This window comes from Asterias amurensis, chromosome 12, assembly GCF_032118995.1.
Source record: "Asterias amurensis chromosome 12, ASM3211899v1".
Lineage (NCBI taxonomy): Eukaryota > Metazoa > Echinodermata > Asteroidea > Forcipulatida > Asteriidae > Asterias > Asterias amurensis.
Window position 1 is genome coordinate 6,573,964 of NC_092659.1, and position 23,469 is coordinate 6,597,432.

The window sequence follows — 23,469 nt, forward strand, 5'->3', positions numbered from 1 at the left end:
AACAACAAATCTACACACTTGTTTCCCTATCCCAGATAATCTAAATATTTGGCAACCATTATAAACTTGATGAGTGAGTTAAGATGTGTGTTTAGGAGAAGCTGCCCTGACCTCACAGCCCCAATTATCCTTAGCTTGATAATCCAATTACCCTTAAAGTATTGACTCTTCTTTTTGCCTCTGGGGGTCAGTGGAGAGAGATGTCTCTATTATTTGCCCATTGTCTGATTGGATTACCATGACATTCCAGAGGACTTTAAAGGGATTGTCTAGGGGCCTCATTATTGAGCCTGTTTTCTGACATTACCTAAACTGCCAACTCTCCCTTTTTCTGCAAACATTTCCCTGAAGATACAGTAAACCAATCTTTCCATGTTTTGATGAACAAAATGAATTCGTGCCTAAAAGCCCTAAGTCCACATATCGGCCAAATATGCTAGCAAGTGCATAGGGAGACCCCTGGGCCCAATTTCATAGAGCTGCTTAGCGGTAAGCAAATTTTGTTGCTTAACTGTTCCTTACTGTGCGTTAAAGGGAAGTGCCCATTGCGGATGTGTTTGTATCCTGACTGTACAATGTTCATTACTTAGAAGGGGGAAAACCCAGTCAGGAGGCTTATGTAGTTGATTGTCTTTATGTCATTGTCAATATTATTGTGCATATTACCATGTCCATCTTCCTCTCTGACTTTTGGTTTAACATTGTCACCTAATGAAGTTTGTCCGGTGGGCTACTAACAACTGTACAACCTACACATGTACAATTTGTTTAGAATGCTCAATACATACATATTTCTCCCTTTTCAGATGTAAATAATAAATTGTGTTAAAAGGTTGATACATCAGAAATACATTAATTACAATACGTGTTTGAAATCAGGGCTACTAAAACTTCTTAGGGGCAAGTAAACTGTACAGATTACTTGTCAAGTGGACTACATCGTACATTACTTTACAGAAGGCCTGATGAACCCCAAACCTACATTGTATTATGTACATCATGCACAAATAGAAAAATAAGAAAAAATAAGATTTTGTTTACATATTATTTTACTATGTGTGTGCATCATCCCTTTATTAAACATGGGTTTGAGGAAAACTGTAATTGAGGAAATGCCATAAAAACATGAGAGTTGAGTTCACTGGACTCGCAGTACATGAACATGTATCATTTATATGTACATGGTTTGACAGATGAAGCTAATGATAATTGATTGGGACAGTATTACCACATAGATAGACATGGATAAGCTACATTGTACACACTACACACAGGCCTGTATGCTTCGTTTTCAAAGGGCAAGGACACTACACAACATTTTTCCTTGGTAAAGGGCAGTCCCCCTATGAGGAAATTGTAAATTTCTACTGGGCCTCAGAGCATTTTAAGGGCACCAAGGCAAGGACCAGGGGGCATTGAGGCAATCGCCTTCGTTGCCTCAGTGAAGTATCAGACCTGCGTACGTTATCTAATGGTTTGACAGATGAAGCTACATGTAATGATAACTGATTGAGACCTTAAAGGAACACGTTGCCTTGGATCGGTCGAGTTGGTCTTTAAAAAGCGATTGTAACCGTTTGTTATAAAATGCATATTGGTTAGAAAGATGTTTTAAAAGTAGAATACAATGATTCACACAAATTTGCCTCGAAATTGCGTGGTTTTCCTTTAACTTTATGAACTAACAAGGTCGGCCATTTATGGGAGTCACAAATTTGACTCCCATAAATGGCCGACTGTGTTAGTCGACAAGGTAAAAGGAAAACCACGCAACTTCGAGTGATACGTGTGTGGATCATTATACTATACTTTTAAAATATCTATCTAACCATATAGTATTTTATAACAAAATGGTTTCAAACACTAAGACCAACTCGTCCGATCCAAGGCAACGTGTCCCTTTAATACCATGAGGTACATGTAGACACAGATTAGGTACAGATATACATGTCAACAGTAACCAGTCTGACAGTAACTGACACTGAGTGCTCTTCTTGTCAAATATCTTCAATTGGCTTTCGGTAGTTATTTTTTTCAAATGTCATTTGCCATTTTCAAAATGAAAAAAACTTGTTTGGTTGATGGCGTGACGTTTTGATCACCAGCAGAGTCTTTCTCAAAGGCTCAAATGTTAGACATCGGTGCTGGAGCTTTCGAGTCAGATCTTAATGCTACAAACACTGGCCCAACTGTACACTCAGAAACATTTGAAAGTAACAGCGTTTTAGTGCTGTTTATTTTAATTTATAAGTTTACAGACCCGATGCTAAAAACACTGGCCTCACTGTACACTCGGATACAATAGAAAGTAAGTGTTTTAGTGTTGTTTATTATTTTTTTGCTGGATGTTGAAGAAAAAAAGCACTCAACTTATTGAGTGGTCGTAAATTTCCACAATTCACCTGTCAGTGCTTATCGGCAGAAACAGTCAGAAGATACCACAGCTGTATCCAAATTGATGGCTACAGCTCCGGCTACAGTTTCTATAAGAGTGATGCTAAAGATGTCATACTCCTTTCTCTATGCTTCAATGTACTCAATAAAATGTTCCTAACTTTTCTCAAGGACCAAATATTATGCCTGTAAAAGTTAGACCTACTTGTATGAGTATAACTATTTTGAATTTTTAAAGGGAAGGTACACGTTTGGTAATTACTCAAAACAAATATTAACTTAAAAACTGACTTGGTAACAAGCATTGGAGAGCTGTTGATAGTATACAACACTGTGGGAAACGACTCCCTCTGAATTAACGTAGTTTTTGAGAAATTAAGTAATTTCTCACTAAAATACTAAAAGACTTCTAGCCAGCTAAGTCTTTTATTCCTATCTGAAAGCACACAAATTTGTCCAACAGGGACGTTTTTTCTTTCATAATTTTCTTGCATTTTTGAGGACCAATTGGGCCCAAATTTTCACAGGCTTGTTAATTTATGGTTATGATGGGATACACCAAGTGAGAACACTGGTCTTTGACAATTACCAAACATTGCCTTTAGAATTTAAACATACAGTACGTAACATATCATATAGTACATGTGTACATGTAACCCAAGTTTGTACTTTGCTAATTTATGTAACAGGAAATTAATTTGACTACATCCATGACATCATGCAAACATAATAACATGTTCGATTGTGTTTGTAATGTATGGTAAAAATAAACAGTAAGAGTTGCTGGTACGTGTACATTGTACTTCAGCTACATGTACACAATACCTGTAAAGTGTAGTACATGTACGTGAGCCAAAAGATGAGTATTCTGCGACAATGCTTCCTTTACTTTGCAAATGTTTGGCCAAGATCAGGCCTGATATTTCATGGATGCAACGGAGGCGTTTGGTCATTGCCTTGGTGCCCTTGAAATGCAGAAGAAAATTACAATTTCCTCATAGCCGAAAATACCTTGGCTCCCCCGCTCTTTCAAAAACGAAGCGTACAGGCGTGTAAGATTAGGCATAGCTTACTGCCTTCCCGTTTGCTGCCATCAGGGCCCGATGTGATGGCTCTGCTTACAGCCCAATTCTGCGCTTAGGATCTTCATTCTCCGCTTACTGTTTAAGAAAGAGCCAAATTTCTGCGCTAGCTGTGTTACAATGTAAACGGCAAATGCCTATTGCGCATGCTCAGACCTCTGCGCAATACTGAGCATATAATGCGAGCACGCTCAAGGCCGCAAAAAAAGGATAGTTATGTCTGCTGCCACCAGTGTCTCAAAAGTCTTGCATTGTTGTTGTGCCCTGTGCTTTTTTGCTGTGGTGCCCTTTGCAAAGCTCAAATACAAATTCACTATTTAGAGTGCCCCTTACAAAACCAGAAGAACAATTTGCAGTGCCCCTTCAAGAGTGACGTTCAAGGCCTGAAAAAGTATGTTAATTTTCTGGAGCACTTCACAACATTTAATGGAGACACCTAAAAAGAGTCCATCATGCAAACCTCTAGTGACTGCTAAAAACATCTTCCCAAATAAACACAGGCTCCTGTACCTTGACATTTCCCACCTCTGAACGATCCTGTCCAAATAAATCATTTCGATCACAGTTATTCTTTTCCCGTTGGCACATATTTTTTTCCCTGGATGCCGCCCAGGTATTCCTGGCACGACGATGAAGCTGTGGCGGAGTCCATGAGCTGTCCGAATTTTTTGGTACATCTGGAAAATCGCTCCTTGGCTATTTCTGTCCATCGTCGTGCGTTTGGTTAAAGGGTTTTGCTACCTTTTCTAGCAAGTTTTTGGCCATGACATGAATCCCTACTCACTGTGAATGAAAATGTACATGTATGTAATATAATTTACATCTTCATTAGTCGTCAAGTTTTTGGGGACAAAAAATTAAAATCACAGAGCAATGTTTCCAGGAGAGTCGTGTGAATCTATTCTGTTTTAGCCTTCGAGAAAGACTCTGCTAGGGTCGAAACGTCAGGCCACTAACTATTTTTTGAATCTATTTTACACGCTAAAACAATTTTCGTCTCACCGAGACGAAAAATTATTTTCATGAATTATTTTACTCATATCTTAAAAACTACAGCACCTATTAGCAATGAATATTTTAAGGGAAGCTTTGTACCATCATTTTCTTAAAACCGTATAAGTTTAATGTAAATCTGTGGACATGTTTTGTGTCGTGCGAACCCTTTAAAAACTGGGAGATCAGCGTTCCCAACGAGCTGGTGGACAAGTCCAAAATTGGAAGTGCAGAAGTTTGTCGTGCCATGTGTGTTTCACTGTACACACTGCGAATTATGATTGTGTATACAGGTGTAAACTGACTTGCTTGTGTCAATATAATTAGATTGAACCCAGATTGCCCCCTTTTTTTGACATGCCTATATAGTCACGCTGTATTGTACTTTTGACAGAGTTGAGTGACGTGAAAATTGGCTGGTTGATTTTACCTGTACCATAGAGTGTAGCACACAAAATAGTAATACAGACCTGGAATTTCATCTTTAAGGGCAAGGCTATTTTAATTTCGCAAAGGGCACTTCCCTTTAGAATATCTTTAAAGTCTATGGGAACATTTTCAAGGGGCACAAAGGCCAAGACCAGGGCAACAGAGGCCATGGCCTTCGGGACCTTTGTGTAATCAAGGCCTGATAATAACTAGTTCTTATAAAGCGCATTCTACAACATGTACATTACAATCAATTTGCTTTACATTTTTGAAATCTTTCTGGGGAGTATATATATACGTAGCCCTGGGCTGCCATAGTGCCCCAACATGCCCAAAGGCTTTTTCAAGCACAATATCAACCTTTACCCTCGCAGGTACCAATTTATACCCCTGGGTGAAGTGAAGCAATTTAATTGAAGTGTCTTGCTTAAGGTCACAAGTGTCATGAACAGGATTCGAACCCACATCCCTGGTGGTCGTGACATTTGCGCAATAAAGCAAGACACTTAAAACCATTAATTAATGCTGCCAACCCGACATGTACAGATACAATAATGTATTTTATAACTTAGTTGAATGGTTTCGAAAGGTTTGTCAAATAACTGGTAAATTTCTGAGAGTAATTTTTAAAAAGAAGTTCTAAATGCACTGTTTTTTAAATCTTTTTGGAACTTGACAATCTCTAACTTGGTGTTTTCGTGTTTTCTCATTCTTTTTGCAGTCGAAATTCACTGTCAGCTCTACCCATAGAGATATGTGAAATCTACCTAGAAGTCTTAATAGTCAGCAATAACAAGTTAGTAGCGTTACCCCCTGCAGTCGGAAAGATGAAGACCTTAATGCATCTAGTAAGTATCAAAATAGACTGGTCCCCTGTCCTTATCCCTAAAGGATGAGGTCAGGTTTTGGCTTTTTAAGTATAGACATGTACATCAGATTTAACTGTGAATCTCCAGAGCCATGAAAGCCTTGTGAAATGATGCGAGGTCAAAGGTGATTATGCAATGGGCTCTACAGCAGATCTTTGGTTATTTCACTGGTCTCAAGGTGTGACATCAGGGCCCAATTTCATAGAGCTGCTAAGCACACAAACTAGGGGGAACATCCAGACTAGAATCAAAATGAGAGGAGACTCTAATCAAAATAAGAATGCAATTTTTTTCATCTACTGTTTTATTAGAACACACACTGTCTGCCAGTTTGGGGGTAAAAACATGCACTAAAGGATGGTATCAACATGTGTTTATGACCACCTTGGTGTGTAAACATGTGTACCATCCTTTTGTGCTTACTTTGACCCCCGAAAAGGCGGGCAGGAGAAGCACGTGTATTGTGGTTTTGCATTGGGTCTATAGAGCTGTATTATTCATACAGGTTGTAAATAATTTGTTTATTTGTACTTGTGCAGGATGCCAGCTGTAATGAATTAGACACATTACCGATGCAGATCGGAGACATGGTGTCAATGAAGGAGCTCAACCTCAGAAGAAACCACCTAGTCCACTTACCAGAAGGTAACTACAGTTAACAATGGCACTCTCACATGAGTTGTTTTAGACTGTTTCTTTATGTCCAAATACTTTTCTCTGCAGTTGCCTACATGTACTATACATACAGTAGTCCCCAATCACGAAATCTTGCTTACTAGAGTCAAGTGAAATTGACTCTAGTAAGCAAGATTTCGTGATTGGGGACTACTGTATTTAGAGAGAGTGATGGGCGTACAGAGAGAGTGATGGGCGTACTTGCTCATTGTCAACCTGTCGGCCCAGGTACAACTACTAAGCTAATACAAATACACAGAAAAGGAATTTATCACCAGAAAAAGGTGGTAGAAAGTTAAATCTCATTTAACACCTGAACTGTTGTCATTTGTCAGCCACTGAAGTCATGCTGGGTTTTGACATGCACAGCTTAACGGCTCAGTAAAGGCATTCTGTATTAAACAAACAGCAGGACAGCCAAATTACATGTACACCAGTCTGTATACATGTGTTTATACAATTGCCCTTCAGTTTTATAAAAGCCTACTGAAATGAATTTTACCCCCTGTTGATTTTTTTTATCAGAAATATTTCATGTTCCTCGAACTCGCTTGGCTAGCTACGGGGACAGGGCTTTTTCCAGCATAGCACCGAGACTCTGGAATTCAGACAAATGCACCCTCTCTTCTCCAGCTGAAACTTAAAAACACACTTGTTCATGCTTGCTTTCCAAACAGTTTGACAATACTTTAACTTAATTTCTAAAAAGGCGCCTTTGCATGGTTTTCAGGAAAGTGCGCCTTACAAATGCTGTATTATTATTAGTTTCCATCATTCAATTAGCATTTTTTCCCAATTGGTTTCCCTATTGTCTTTGCAGAAATCAGCAGGCTGAATCTGGTGATGCTGGACGTGTCGTGTAATAAGATCAGTTTCATCCCACCCTCTTATCGTCATATCCACTCGCTGGAAATCTTAAAGTTAGACCACAATCCTCTGGACATGCCTCCAGCTCAGGTGAGAAAAAAAAAATAATAATGATGCAGGCCGGTATGCTTCGTGTTGGAAAGGGCAAGGGCACCAAGGCATTTTATCCTTGTTAGAGGGCACCCTATGAGGAAATTGTTAAATTTCTATTGGAGCATTTCAAGGGCACCAAGGCAATGACCAGGGGGTATGAAGGCAATCGCCTGTGTTGCTTCCGTGAAGTACAATATCAGGCCTGATGGTAGTTAGTTCTTATATAGCTCATTCCAAAATAACGTACAATGTATCAATGCGCTTTACATCAGTGCCCTGGTCATTGGGCCAGTAACATCCCCTTAATCTTTCCCAGCTCCCTGCGGAGTATACAGCCCTGAGCTACCATGGCGCTCCAGTTTCTTTAATTTTATACACAATATCAAACTCCACCATAGCAGGTACCCGTTTATACCCCTGGGTGAAGAGAAGCAATTACAGTAAGGCATCTGGCTGAAGGACACGACAAGTGTCATGACAGGATTCGAACCCACACTCCGATGCCTTTCTTGTAACCACAAGAACTTGAATCCATGAGAACTTGAATCTGATGCTCTAAACTACTCCTTGAAAGGGCAAGGCCATTTTTGTTTTTGCAAAGAGCGCTTTCATTTGAAAAATCTCTAAGTCTATGGGAAACTTTTGCAGGAATCCTTAGGCCAAGACCTGGGGCTGGTTTTCACAAAGCACTACGATTCATCTTAAAGGGTCTGTGTACTTTTTGTGGGACAAAAAACACAATGTCCACAGATTTACACTTACACAGTTTGACGATAATGATGGTAGATAATGATAATGTTGGTAGTTTTTGAGAAAATAGTAAAACAATGTCATGAAAATAATTTTTGTCTCAGTGATCATGAGACGAAAATTGTTTTAGCATGTAAAAATGTATTTTCATGACATTGTTTTACTCATTTCTCAAAAACTACAACATGTATAGCACCTCAGCAACTAATACTTCAAGGTTTGCTTTCTACTATCATTATCTTCAAACAAAGTTTGAATGTAAATCTGTGGACATTGTGTTTTTTAGTTACAAAAAGTACATGTACCCAAATTCTTTAAGATGTGTTGTCAGTATTACCATAATGATTTATATTGTGACTATACTTTGCTTTGCAATTAAGATGGATTTGCACTTGGGATCAATCTGAAGTATTTTTGAAATCGAGCCCAGGGGGCCAAAAGACGCCATGGCCCATGTACATGGCCTTGGTGTCATCCCAGGCCTGCAACCATTACAAATCTTTCCTGCCTTGTTTATTTTATATATGCAGGTCTGTACAAGAGGAAAAGTTCACATCTTCAAGTATCTCAGTAACATAGCAACAAAAGATGAGAAGAGGCGAGGGCAGGAGCAGAACGAGAGATTGTCTAGACAGTCGCTCAATAACGCTAAGTATGTTCAGTTATGGCAGACGTATCATTCTAAGTCACAGGACTCGGGGGAATTGAAGGTGGTGGGCATTGGTTTTTGTCTTTTCTTCAATCAGACGCAATTCTTACTGCAGCTTTCTTAGTTTGATTTCCTGTACATAGAGATCCATGCTATAGGGCCTTCTCAGTGATGTCTATAGCAAAAGAATTGTGTTGTGTCGTGGCCGAGCGGTCTATTTCACCGGACCCAAGCTTTGGTGTTCGAGCCATGACACTTGAGCAAGGCACTTTAAGTGCCATAATGTATTTTGCTCCACCAGCCAGGCTCCTAGTGGATGATACCCATGCCTACATCCTTACGGTCTGTGAAGAGGGTACATGTAACCCTGTTTCAGCCCCAGGGGTAGGTGGCAACAAGCCCCTGTTGACAGCAGATTTGAGTGGGGCACCAGTCACAACAACCAGTCACAACAATGCAAACCTAATTTACTTTGGGCTTGTAACCTGTTTCTGTTAAGCAATTGTTTTCTGTGCTAAGCAAATGTTTAATGCTTACAGGGTTTATGAAATTGGGCCCAGGAGAGTTTATTTGGAAATTCATCATCATCATCGTCATCATCATCATCATCATCATCATCATCATCATCATCATCATCATCATCATCATCACACATTGCATGCTATTAACTGTGGCTTCGATGCACCATTATCACACTTCATCCCTACGCATGTTCATCTTGGCTCCCAGACACCCTCTTGGGAATGATCACGTTCAGAATCTCAAAACCAGATGGCACCAGTCTATTGTGGATCTAAGCCTCGGGATTGAATTCCGCAGACGTTTGATTGGAAATCCAAGATGGACGCTATGTGATAAAGGTGCATCGGGTGATTGTGTTGTGCAGTACTGATCAATCGTGTTAATTTGTTTTGTGTCAAAAAGCTCCTTTGTTACCATGCTTATTATTTTTGCCAGGAGGCAGCGCATGATGTTAAAAAAGGGCAGTTTGTAATTAGCTAATCATACAATACATGGTCATCATGGTATGTAATGTACATGTAATAGGCCTGTTGACCCAAATTTCCCGACGTTATCATCACAATAATCTTGGTTCCGCCAGTTCGGGAGTCTATGTCACTGTGTGTTATACAGTCTAATGAGATATTACATAGCTTTGTGGTGTTGACCCTCTTACAGGGGGCCATTCAAGGGGGCAGTCAATGTTAAAATAGTTAGATTTTTGTTCTCTCAATGATTTTTGTGAAATTAGTAAACAGGAAGAACAAAAATTAATTTTATTTATAATTTTTTTTGCAAATCGTCCAAATTTGTGCGGGTTTGTCGAATACTATAGCTTGCTGGGAAGTCATTGCAGACTGCGTCATTGGGGGGTCATTGGACTAGCATGTTTGTACAGAATCTATACACATTGTATCTCATCTCACTTCATTGACATTAATGTAATGTGTCTGGCAGTGAAATCTCATATCACAAGTCTGCAACCATCTTACATCCCACAAGCCATTCATATTTCTGTGTGGAATATCCATCTAACTGTATGTACAGTACATGTATCTCATCTCACTCATATTGTAAATAATAACATGGCATTTAATGTTCGTGGCCAAAACAGAGGACAACTTCAACCACTGCTTAGACAGTTTCATAGACTGAATATTTAAGTTTTGTTTAAGACATGTAGGAGAGGTTTGCAGTACGACCAAGTGAATACATGTATCTCTTTTTGAACCAACACTACTGTAACACCCATGGTGTTACCACAAACCTCTCTTACATGTACATGTAGTTATACTTCCACCATGCAAAGTTTCACATCCTACTTAAGTTTTACTTAGTTATACCCTCATCTTCAACATGTTCAATTGCCTGTTAAAGCCATTGGACACTTTCGCTACAGAAAAAAAAAGAAAAAAAGTTCACAGATTTACAAATAATTTACAGGGTTTACAGAAGTAATGGTGAAAGACTTCTCTTAAAATATTATTCCATGAAATGCTCTACTTTTTGAGAAAACATTAAAACAAAATCAATTCTCGATAGCGAGAATTACGGATTTATTTTAAACACATGTCATGACACGGCGAAACGTGCGGAAACCAAGGGTGGGTGTTCCCGTTATTTTCTCCCGACTCCGATGACTGATTTAGCCTAACTTTTCACAGGTTTGCTATTTTATAATGTATATAAGTTGTGATACACGAAGTGTGGGACTTGGACAATACTGTTTACCGGAAGTGTCCAATGGCTTTAAGCAGAAGACCATAGTCACAAAATAAAGTTTATTTAACCTGATTTGTATTTGAGAAACTGAGCCTCCATGCTTTGATTGAGTTCTAACGTCCATTCCTTAACAAGTACACCGTAGTCCAGCGGACTCAAAGAGCACTCACGCACCGAACTAACCAAACTAATCCATTCGTCATGCTCAGATTCACTTGGCTAACGACGCACGAAGTAGCCACACGCTTTGGCTCCTCCCACAACACCAACACCACCTCCACCAACCATCATCACCATCACCAACACGATGCGACTAAACAAGGGCATCAGTCGGTCGTTCTCAGCCCCTCCACGCTCTCCGCCCAGTACTCTAAGGGGCACCAGGGCACTAACGGCGCTGTTAGGTATTTTGTTTTGTTAATTTGAATTGTTTTTTTTGTCGTATTGTGGTTATGATGGATGCTGCTGAGTTTTAGACCTACATTTGATAGAGGGCGCTCTTTAATCGATGTGGTCAGAGCCGTGTATTGAGAGAGGGACCAGTTTTCTTGGGTCAACACAACCCAACTAGTCTGGCCCCCCGTGTTCGCCCATGCATTTTGGGGCACAAAATGGCTTATAATGGCTTAATGTTTTTCATTTCATAACTGTAATTTGGTTCTTTAGGTTGCACACATTTATTTATTTTATTTGATCAAGACATTATGCAAATGTACTTGATGTAACGTACGTTACGCACTCCACATAAGCTTTAGTGTCACATTTTTCATTTTGCTTTTGGTTCAAATCATTCCTCTATTTTTCTTTTCCATACAGAACAGGATATTCATCAAGCATATTAAATTTATTTCACCACCGATTTTTGTTTCAGAGGCTCCGCCCACTCCCCCCAGTCCTCCTTTGATTCTGACTCCAGTCATTCCACCCTGTGTAATGGTGACCCTAGGTACAACACATCCATTATAAGTAGATTTGCATGTGACATCACTGGAGAAGGGCAGCCATGTTGGATTCCATACGATGCTTGTTAGCTTTTCCCCACGAGAGGCCAGCATTTCACTGGAATACATAGAAGGGAAAATAACTGGCAAAAAAATGCAGTTTCAGCCCTGGAATTTCATCTTTGAGAGTGCAAGGCCTTTTTTATTTTGAAAATGGGCGCTTCCATTGGAAGTTCTTAAAGTCTATGGGAAACTTTTGAAGGGGCACCAAGGCTATAACAAGGGCAACTGAGGCCCTGGCCTCCATTGCCTCCTTGAAATTCCAGGCCAGCAATTTCCATGTTAAACAAAACGGTAAATAAAAAGCAGTTTCAGTGAAAATTTTCACAACTCTGCTATAAACACTTCACCTGAATTTTTTATACAGAGAAAAAAACACTAGATTCAAATAAACAAAGAAATTAACTGGGAACTCATATAACCACTAACCTCAAGACCAGAGTCCAACATGGCTGCCATTTACTCAAAGAAATGTTAAGAGAATGTTATTTGAGCATTGTGGATAGAACTGTAGACGATGCAACACGCACGCGACATCACTTGTTTACAAATATACCTTGGCTGGCATGGTAGCATTTTGATATTTTGAACAGCCATCATCAACACATACATTCCTTTAGTTTGTTCATGTTGTCTACAATGAAGTGTCTTCAAATAGAGCAGTAACTTAGGTAGCCCTATATAGGACTCTTTCTCTGTACACAGGAACAGAGTCCTAACTATTGAGGCCCGTTTCTGGGGCGGAGAAATTTCACAGCTTCATAACTTAAATCTTACCTGCAACAAGCCACTAATTTCAACATATTCACATTCCATGGCGGCATATATTTTTCTGCGGTGGGTTTTGGTCCTCATAAATTCCTCACAAATCCGTCATTTTCGTGAAATAATGCAGCTTCCAACGTAAACAAATTCCCGTTTCGATCGATTTCTCACAGTGTTGTCTGTTGTCGTGCGTACGCGTATACATTCGCGTGCAAGACGCATGAATTCTTGGTCACCGTATCTTGACTGCACAGCTTTAACACGCAACACAATTCAAAATGTGCGCGTCGTGCGTCTTCCGTACACACTGCAGACTGTGAGAGTACGAACAAAAACGGGAATTCCTTTACGTTGGGAGCTGCATTATTTCATGAAAATAACGGATTTGTGAAGAATATATGACGATCAAAACCCACCGCAGAAAAACATATGCTGCCATGGAATGTGAATTTGTTGAAATTGGTGCTTTCTTGCAGGTAAGATTTGAGTTATGAAGCTGTGAAAATTTTCCGCCCCAGAAATGTACCCTGATGTCCAGGACGTCACTGTAGTACAATACGAAAGTGTAAGGCCGCCAGGGCTATAACTTAGGGTGCGTTCGTTGAGCTTCATTGGGTCGACCCCGCAGTGCTCACATGGGTGATCCCCTGACAAGAGCTAATTGAACAACCACACTCGCCCTAAGCTTGGGAGATATCACGATATTATCGCATAACGTGATATTAATTTGGAAACGATTTCGTTATCGGTTCGATTTGGTTTTAATCGAAATATCGATATATCGCGATGTATCGCGATATATCGCGATATATTGCGATATATCGCGATATATCGCGATATCGATTAAGTATCGCAATATCGTGATGTATTTCCTAGCTGAAACATCTTGCACCCCATAGGTTTTGAGTAAAACCAGAAGAATAGGTCATTATTACACCTCTCTTATGCTATGACTGTCTCTTCTACAACTTTCACTGGGAGTTTGAAGACTGATGATGTCAAATTTAATTAATCGCGATTATATCGAATATCGCGATATATTGTCGGCGATATATCGTGAATAAATTAAATCGATATCGCCCAAGCTTAACTCGCCCTCTCGTGGTGACGGCATGCTCCTCAGGTCACCCCCAAGTGACCCACTCCACAAGCAGGGCACCGGGGGCTGACCCGGGTGAGCCCCGTCAAAGCTATTCGAATGTACCGGGGCAGACCGGGGTCGACCCAGGGAAGCTAAACGAATGCACCCAAATGTAAAGTTTCAAACTGGTTATTTTGTTTACTCTGTTAAAAGGTATACAGGATTGGTAAGGGGACAAAAATAGTTGTTAAGTTTTAGTCTGAAAACTTACTGGTTTATGGAAAAATGGGGGAAAAAATTCAGTGAAAATTTTCCCTCTGTAATGAAGTCATATTCAATAAACAATCTAAACCCCCCCTCCCCCCCCCCCAAAAAAAAATAAATAAATAGATAATAATAATAATTTTATCGTTGTCCCTACATGTTTGATCACACACAAATTTATCACTGCAACTATTTTGTCAGCTCTACCAATCCTGTATAGTACATGTACCTTTAATCGAACCATAGTCATAAAGATTAATGAGTACAATTTGTGCATCTGTACAATTTGTGCATGTCCACTACCAACAACGTTGCCTGCTATGGGTTATCTGCAAATGACTCTGTCAATTGTTACTAGTTGTACATGTATGTACATGTACATATGTATGGTTTTGACATTCAGTATCACTTGTCCATATTGCATACAGTAACCTATACATGTATTAACCAGTTACATTACAGGCATGATATTCTTCCTACATTGTGTACACAATTGTTTTTTACACTGATTTCTGATAATTTTTCTTTTGCCCACAAGAAAAAAACAGTAAGAATTTCCATAGAAATCTTTCAAAAAGCAGTTTGTCGAATGTACATGTACATGTAGGTCAGCCCAATCAAGAACCATGCCTACAGCGTTTTTGAGTGTCCTGAGACCATATTTCTTGATCTTGTATTAATGGATCCTGACTGTGCCAAATTTCAGTTGAAATCCATAGAGCTATATATATTGATTATATATATTGATTAGACTTGCTCTGCGTTTTGAAGCCACCCTGAGCGCAGACATGTTTTATGTGTTGCGTGAGTTCGGAACGATTTTAATTTTTAAAAGAACACACATTGCCGCGATTTTTGTACATTCGGCTTGTGTGCTTACGTACGCAACTGTTCACTTGCGTACGTCCGCGCTACGAAAACCGTAACTTCAACTTGATTGGCGTACTAAAAAAAGTGTACGCGCCTTTTAAACATGACGCACATGTCGCTCGCAGTTTGTACGCTGATCAGCAGATTGTGGGTTCACATTTGCTGCATATTTTGCTTCGATGACACATAAAAAAGAACAAACACACTATCATGCAAATAGCCGTACAATTGCCGTACAAAATTTCAAGCTTTTGTATTGGTTTGTACATAAACATGGATGCGCCCACACGGCTTCAAAACCTTAGTTCGTGTATAACGGGGTGTTAGCGCTTTGGTCAATATATATAGCTCTATGTTGAAATCACATCCTTCAAAAATAGAGAGATTGAACAAAGTTGTTTGCAAAGGATAGCTAGCATTGTGATGCATGGGGGTTTCAACTGTTAGTCAGTCGACCTCAGAATCAAGACATTGGCATGATAACACATAGATGTCCGTCTTTCTCACGACAAATCTCTCTTGAAAGCTTGTCTACATGTATGTTTAGCTGTCTCCCTCCCTCCTACATGTACACTACCAGGGTTCGATTTCACAAAGAGTTAGGACTAGTCCTAACTTTAGTCCTAGGAGATATACACATTGCATGGATAGTCCTAAGTTAGGACGAGTAACTGGTCCTAACTCGAGATAAGACTAGTCCTAACTCTTTGTGAAACCCACCCCTGTATTTGTCCTCACACTTCAGTGTGTCCAAGCCCCCATAACTTTATGTTTACATGGACATTGAGAAAGATCTTGTTTTTCCAACTGATATTTTGATAACAATTGATGTAAGATACAGTTGGAAAGCTACCCCACAAATGTTTATCAACAAACACAAAAACTGTCTTGGGCAATAGCTAGCCTATTCAGTTTTGGATTTATAAGGATAGAGAAGAAACAAAACTTCACTGAGAGACGAACTTGAAATGTTGGAACAACACAAATTTGCGAGAGTCTCAAATTCTGGTAACTGAATCTGTACAATTGAAAGGTTAGCCTACAAATGTTTATCAATACACACACAAAACTAAACATGTACTTCCAGATTAGCTAGGTTATTAAATTTTGGATTTACAAATGTACAAGAAAAGAAAGAAAAAAAAACTTCACTTGAACTTGAAATGTTGGAACAACACAAATGTGTGAGAGTCTCAATTTCTGGTAACTGAATCTGTGAACCTTGTAACCCTCTGAGATTGCGTATCAGCTCAGATTTCATCACAGCCCCTGATAACAAGAAGGGGTTTCAAAAAACAAGCCGGAAATAAACCATGGGTTGGGAAAATGATTAAAAAATAACCTACGCTGTTTTTCTGGAGTGAAATGTGGTAAAAACCCAAAACCCTTATGAATATGATTTAGTTTACTTTGAATAAAAAAACAACTTGTTATTTCATGACACGCTAGAAATATTCTTTGAGCCCTTAAAATTTGTTGAGAAAAAAAGCATTTGTCCGAACCTGTGGTCAGAGCCTGTCTAAACCTCCTGAGTTTTAGATTCATGACGTTACGGGTCACAAAAACATGGAACCCAGGCCCACAAGCATTTTCCAGGATTTCTTTACAATCTTAAAATCTCATCTGTAACAACGGAATTTTTCTCATAATATCTTTTTTTTACTAAAAAAATAAAAATAATTTTACTTATCTTTATACAGAAAATGCAGTTCTACGTGTTTCATACACCTGTCATCTCTACTTTGGTTTAAGATTGAGTAGTGTTGTAACTTTGTATCTGTTCAACTTCATGACATACAGTCTTATCTTCGTCATACTGCATTTTAAAACTGAGTTGTAACTTTTGTTTTCAGTCATTTTACTTGTCTTGACTAACCAAAAGATCCATTGACTTTTATGTCTGTAGTACACAGGCTTGCATGGTTCTTCCGTTTGTCACCATCGTGCACTGAGCTTGTCAAATGCTCTCACCTTTATTCTGTGTTAGTTGTTCAGCTGTTTTGAACAGGTCGAATTCAGTTTTGTGACTCACTCATTTTCCAATGGATAGAGTTCTTATGAAAAATGAACGTCATGTTAACATGGTGTGAAACTGTGTTTGTTACCCTTCAACTGCAATTTTTGTCAAAGTCCAAAAATGTTGGATGATGCCATCTTTCAAATTTATGGTCTGTACTTTCTGGTACAGAAATTTTTATTTCATTGCCAAATTTTGATGATAATCAAATACGTGAAATTGAGCTTATAATGACTGGCGCAGAAATTCCTCTTTTAAAGTTTTTGCTCTGAAAGGGTATAAAATAAAAAGGTATTTTAACGTGATGTTAACTTGAGCCAGGTACTTTTTTCCTAAAATGTTTTGTCCTTCGTAGGTCTCGCGTACTAAGATTGGTAGTGCACGTCAAGAGCCCGAAACACGTATCGCTGAAGACTGGGGGTTTAACTTCCGTGTTTCTGGTTCACATAGCAAGCACCCTTGTTAACAGGTTTCCTTAGGCTTGCAAGCTACAGTGAATAACTTGGTTTTTCTTTTGTATTTCTGTTTGCATGATGTTTGAATGTGATTTACTGCAGATCTGAATGACACTATGCATGCCTAGAGTATGAACGGACGTTGGCAAGATGCACATTCAGACACAGACTCTGTTTGAAATCTTGTTCTTGCCTTAAGCCTGGCTCATACATGTACTTCTTGCAAACGCAAATGCTATATGATTTTTGACGTCACAGCTCCGAATATTTTGCAGGAGTGCAGCTCAACTCTGCCAAATTATTTGTTGTAAAGTTGTGCCATCAAAATTTGTGTCGCATTGGCATTCGCAGGAAGTATGGACCAAGCTAAGTGTCATTTTTGTAAGTGCATTTTCATTTGATGGTGTGGCAATCTCTTATTGGTTCCTTTTGTTCTTGTCTTAGCAGTGTTGTGGAAGATTTTGCCTTCTGGAATGCCAAGATTGGTGAGCTAAGAAGAGGAACGCTGACAGCCGACTCGGGATATGTAGATGGAGACAAGAGATGGTCTGCAACCGAGGTACCTTAGCACCCCCCCCCAAAAAAAAATTACGACTACAACTTTACCCAACCTGCCTGCTTCCTGCCCCCTTCTTACATCTACTCGTCCCCTCCCTACCCCAACTCACCCCTCCCGCCTCAAATCCCTCACCCCCCTCCCTTACCAACCACCCCCCCTCCTGCCACAGCTCGCCCCCTTCCTGCTCAAACTTGCCCCTTCCTATCCCAACTCACCCCTCCTACCCAAACTTGCCACCCTCCTGCCCCAACTCTCTAACCGCCTCCTTTCTGCCCCCACTCCTTGATTCCAGACCCATCTACCCCCTCCCCAACTTGTCCTGTTCTTACCCCATCTGACCCCTCCCTACCCCATCTAACCCCTTCCTGCCTCAACTCGCCCATCCCTCACCCAAACTCTTCGTGTACGTCCCTAACCCAGCTCTGCCCTCCCTCCTTGCCCCCTGCCCACTCCTCCCCTGCCTCAAAATTTACCGTTAGGAAATGAGTAGTATCAAATATACAATACAATGAGACATTTTGTAAAGGGTTTGAAAATGTGACACCAAGGTTCACCTGCATGAAACATCTCATCTGCAGATATCAACCTTTGCGTTTTTTAAATAATGTGCATACTGCATGGACTTAAAACCTGCAGACTCTATTGTATTTTTGTATTATTGCTGCAGCAATTCTTCTTCCTCAAAGTCGGGGTTCTCCACATGCACAAGCTCCTGAATCGAGTGCAGTCATGTGGACATTTCATACTTTATGCAAATACGATACGAATGTTGACGCCATAGGGCTGTTTTCGCAGCATAAGCGAACTGATGCACATTATTTGATGCCAATTTGTGACATCAAAATTCACACTGCATGTGCATTGGCAGGAAGTATAAACCAGGCTTAAGGCTTTTAAAACTAAAATAAACATCAAGTAGACAGAATTCTTCAGATTTTGTTTCAATTCAGCCTGCCTAGGCAAAACATATAACAAATTGGTACAGAATTGCCCCACAGTTTGAGACAATCCTGGGGTTCAGCCTGATAATGTAATGTATGCAGACAGCATGTAAAAAACAGTGTACTGATTTGAGGTTAACAAAACAAATCTTCTATCTCTTATTAAAAAAAAAAACACGGAAGAATGCATGCAAAATAAAAGTAATAACGCTAGTTGCTTTAAAGTTCATAATTCCAAGCAAATAGCTTGTTATGGCAAAAAAGGCTGGGTGTTCTTTTGGTAATTATGTTAAATGACCATAAAAACTTACTTGGTGAAGAGTGCTGGAGAGCTGTTGGTAGTATAAAACATTGTGAGAAACGGCTCCCTCTGGAGAACGTGAGTTTTTAGAAAGAGGTTATTTCTCATCCCAAAATGATAATCTGAGAAAGGCTTCAGTCTCAGGCATCTTATGCAAGCACACAATGCTATGTATCAAGTGTGGTTTTCCTTTCACTATTTTCTTGCAACTTCGATGACCAATCGAGCACAAATTTTTATCAGGTTTATTATTTTATGCATATATTGAGATACACCAAGTGAGGATAATGGTCTTTACCAATTACACAAAAGTGTAAAAGTTTAAAGGCACTGGACACCTTTGGTAAATGTCAAAGACCAGTACTTACTCAATTGGTTATCAAAGTTGCAAGAGAATAATGGAAGAAAAAAACACCCTCGTTGCACAAATTGTTGTGCTTTCAGATGCCTAATAAAAAGCTTTAGCTGAAGTCTTTTATTATTTTAGTGAGAAATTACCTCTTTCTCAAAAACTATGTTACTTAAGAGAGGGAGCCTTTTCTCACATAGTGTTATACAATCAACAGTTTTCCATTGCTCAAGAAAATTTTTACCAAGAAAGCTTTTATGCTAATATTTATTTTGAGTAATTACCAATAGTGTCCCGTGCCTTTAAGTAAAACCTTTTTCTTTGCCAAGCTGTACTAAAACTAAAAAAACTTTGCCTCATAATCAGCCGTCTAACGACGACGAGGAAGCCAGAATTCTCGCAGAACGAGCCAATCAGCAAAAAGAGCACAGACAGCAGCGCGAGGAGCTGCTCAACCAATCCTTTGGCTCCTTCAGTGGGGACAACGAGGGAGACATTGATTACATAGACACGGGCGAGGATGTGATGGAAGACGGTGAGATCACGCCAACGCAGAAAGAGCCCGATGAGTTTACGAAGGTGAAGTCACATAGAGTATGTATCGGGGGGTCCATTTATTGGCATGGCATGTCGGCCTGGCAAACTTGGGCATCTGGAATGCTTTCTTGGCATTTGTGTAACAACTTTTTGACCAGGACAAGTTTTTGGATTTTTGGTTGATGTGATTTAATGTATTGGTAAGAATATATTTTAAAGTGAATACGAGTTTACGAAGGTGAAGTCACATAGAGTATGTGTCGGTGGATTCATTTATTGGCATGGCATATCTGCCTGACAAAGTTGGGCATCTGCCACCGTACAGAAAATCTACGCAGCTGCGTAAGTTCGCTTGCGCAACATTGTTTGCGTCAGTTGTTCACCACTATTACAAGAAATCCTTGCGCAAGTGGACTTGGGCAGTTTTGTTAAGTTTCACGAAATCGACTGCTGGAGTGCTTTGTCAGCATTTTTGACCGAAGTTTTTATTTTATTTGTTGGTTCATGCGATACGTTGGTAAGAATATATTTGTGATGCAATCAAGCAAAAAAAAGTCGTTTGTCGACCCAGGTCATTTTATATATTTTTTATACATTGGGAAAGAGCATAATCTATGCTTTAATACTGGTAAAACCCCATGTTAATACCACTTTTTGTTCAAAAGTTGTGAGAGTAGAATCACCAATAGATGAGGGAGAATAAAGCAGAAAAAATGTAGTAAAGTGGAGTAGTTATTGATCTTACATCAGCACATTTTTGTCCAATGCTAACGTTAACCACTTGTTGATGTTATTATCAAGGGGAAGTTGCCAATATAAATTAAGAAATATTTTAGCATTTCAATTTACCCCCCCCCCCCCAAAAAAAAAGTAAAAAATTTAATTAAAAATTCACCCATGTTGGCCAGTTTTGGCTGGTTTTACTCCATAATAAAATTTCTAACAAATGACCCATAAAGCTTGATCACATGACAGTTTGTAGTGAAGAAAAGATTCATGACTGAATTTCTTGGAAAATAAAGTCTTGGTAGAGTAGAACAGATCAAGGTAAATGGTTTCTTTCTCAAAATGTTTGTGTTCCTTAACTTGTTTTTAAAAACAAAAAGCGCCGTACTAATATTTCTTGCTCTGCAAACTTGAAAAGTTGATTTCTAATGTTTGGCTTTGTTACTGAAATCTTGGTTGAAAAGTGGTTTCTTGTTAATAAAATGAGAATTTTTAAAATAACTTTCTAAAAAACAGAACACTTTCAAACTTGCCTGTCCAAAAAAAAGGAAGGAAATATGTTTTGTTAAAAGAAAATGTGTTTAAAATAGCTGATAAAATGTTGCGGTTTTTTTTTTGATTGCATGACAACAGGGTTGCCTTTCTTTTAGCTTGCATGATATGACTTTGGCCTGGTGAACTTACACTTGAAAAGTTAAACAAGAAATAATTGAAAATTTAGTAAACCACTAAGATTACAAATATGTGAATTAAGTACACAGGAAGGAAGATCCAACTTTTTAAAAGAAAACAATTCTTATCTGATCTTGCATTTTGTTATGAGGCACTATACCCTCTGTGGTTTCACAGAGTCTCACAGAGTTTAACCATCCATTTGATCTAACGGGTCTTGTCACACAAGGCAGATTTTCCACCACCTTGGAGGCAACCAAAGCTGCAATGCATGCTACAGGAATACTTAACAAGCACATGAGTAATCTTTCGAATCATGTCTCACGGTCCTTAAAAAAGTATGTATACTTCGAATGCATTTGTGCACCTGTAGCCACAATCAGGGGTACACTTTGTTACAAAGACACCAAATGAACAACATAAACATATGAAGTAACTCTTTGCAGATCTTGTATTTGACAAAGGCAAGCACTTTTGTTAACCATGCACACATTGATTGTCAATTGAAACTTGAATTGCATATTATATAACATTGAGATAACTGCTACATCGCTGGTTTTCAATCTGTTGTTCATAAAATGGAAATACAATGAAGAAATTGTACATGTACCCATGATCTTAGCTGTTCGCATATTCTCCTTGCCTGGAACTGGTTGCATGAAGAATTGTCCCATGTTACATGTACATGGTCCTAACATACCAGATGTTTCTTCCTCGTTCTCAAAAATACACCAGGCACTCACACGGCAAAAGGCAATCTATGAAGACCAGAAACTCAAGGCAAGAGAGGAGCGCATCCGACACGAGCAGGAGGAACGGAGGCGGAAGCTTGAAGAGGAGGAGAGATGGAAAGCCGAGAGAAGGCGTGAAGCGGAGCAGGAGAGATACAGAAGGTCGTCACCGTCTGGTAGTACGACGTCACTCCAGTATAACGGGTCAAACAGCAGTAGAGGCATCGAGAGGTACGTACTCTTTTTTGGGGCGGTCGAATTATGGAAACTGTTACCAAGGTCTGATCAAACGGACTGGACTTATCCGTGTCTTATACTGAGAAGAAAGTCTTGTGGCTATTTTTTAAAAATGATTAGATCTTTCACTTCGTAATAAAGCTTTAATGAAGCTTTTTTAAACAAAATATAGCACTTTCACAACTAGTTTTGATGAATGTTGTCTAGGGAGCTTTGACGTACACAAGTTCGCTATGCACAGAATTATCTTGCCATCAGCTGAGTTTGGGTTCCACCCAAAATACCAGCCGTTGATTTCACAAAACTCTTCCTAACTAAAGACTAATCTTAGGACTTACAATGTAGGACGAGTTTCAACCCTGCAATGAAGCATGCAGACCTTAAGATTAATCCTAAGTTAGGACGAGTTCCTCGTCCTAACTTGAGATAAGACGAGTTCTTACTCTTTGTGAAATCGATGGCTGGGTTCTTCCCATGAACAAGCTACTTAAATACAATAGTCTATCTGGCTGATACACTATGCGCAAATTGCGTGTCGGTGTAGGTACAATGTACTAGTTTCATCTGATACGCAATTTGTTTATTTTTTACACAAAAATAATCAACAGAAAACCATATGTTCACAAGTCCACAGTAGAACCATTAGAACCAAGATAAACACCAAATAGAAAACGTTCCAAAGACTTCCAGATGCCAAGAAAGCAAGTTTTCAAGTCTGTTTTAGAAGTGATTGAACTTTTAGAACAGAGATAATCACCCAGTAGAAAACATTCCAGAGACCTTGTTTCAATTTAGCGAGCTCCGGAAAATGCAAAAAAAAAGCTAACTTCTTGCCAAGTGTGGTGGTCGATACTTTACTTCTCATCGCATAATATTTCTATGCACACAAGATACTTCTTCTCAAAGCAAACTGTTTATATTTTCTGTTACCAAGCCTTA

General features: G+C 39.3%; 1 protein-coding gene across 5 annotated transcripts in view; it reads left to right on the forward strand.

Annotated features, from left to right (window-relative positions):
* LOC139944740 (leucine-rich repeat and calponin homology domain-containing protein 1-like) overlaps positions 1-23,469 on the forward strand; it is a 67,932-nt gene that overhangs the window by 22,778 nt on the left and 21,685 nt on the right. For 2 of the 5 annotated variants that reach the window (XM_071941794.1, XM_071941795.1), the window contains exons 3-10: positions 5,620-5,746; positions 6,307-6,412; positions 7,263-7,399; positions 8,683-8,804; positions 11,234-11,428; positions 17,925-18,036; positions 19,994-20,206; positions 22,298-22,524. In XM_071941794.1, the coding sequence (XP_071797895.1) occupies positions 5,620-5,746; positions 6,307-6,412; positions 7,263-7,399; positions 8,683-8,804; positions 11,234-11,428; positions 17,925-18,036; positions 19,994-20,206; positions 22,298-22,524 (1,239 nt within the window). Of the gene's footprint in view, positions 1-5,619; positions 5,747-6,306; positions 6,413-7,262; positions 7,400-8,682; positions 8,805-11,233; positions 11,429-11,895; positions 11,971-17,921; positions 18,037-19,993; positions 20,207-22,297; positions 22,525-23,469 lie in introns of all 5 variants that reach the window. The other 3 variants (XM_071941796.1, XM_071941797.1, XM_071941798.1) reach the window with 3 other exon arrangements.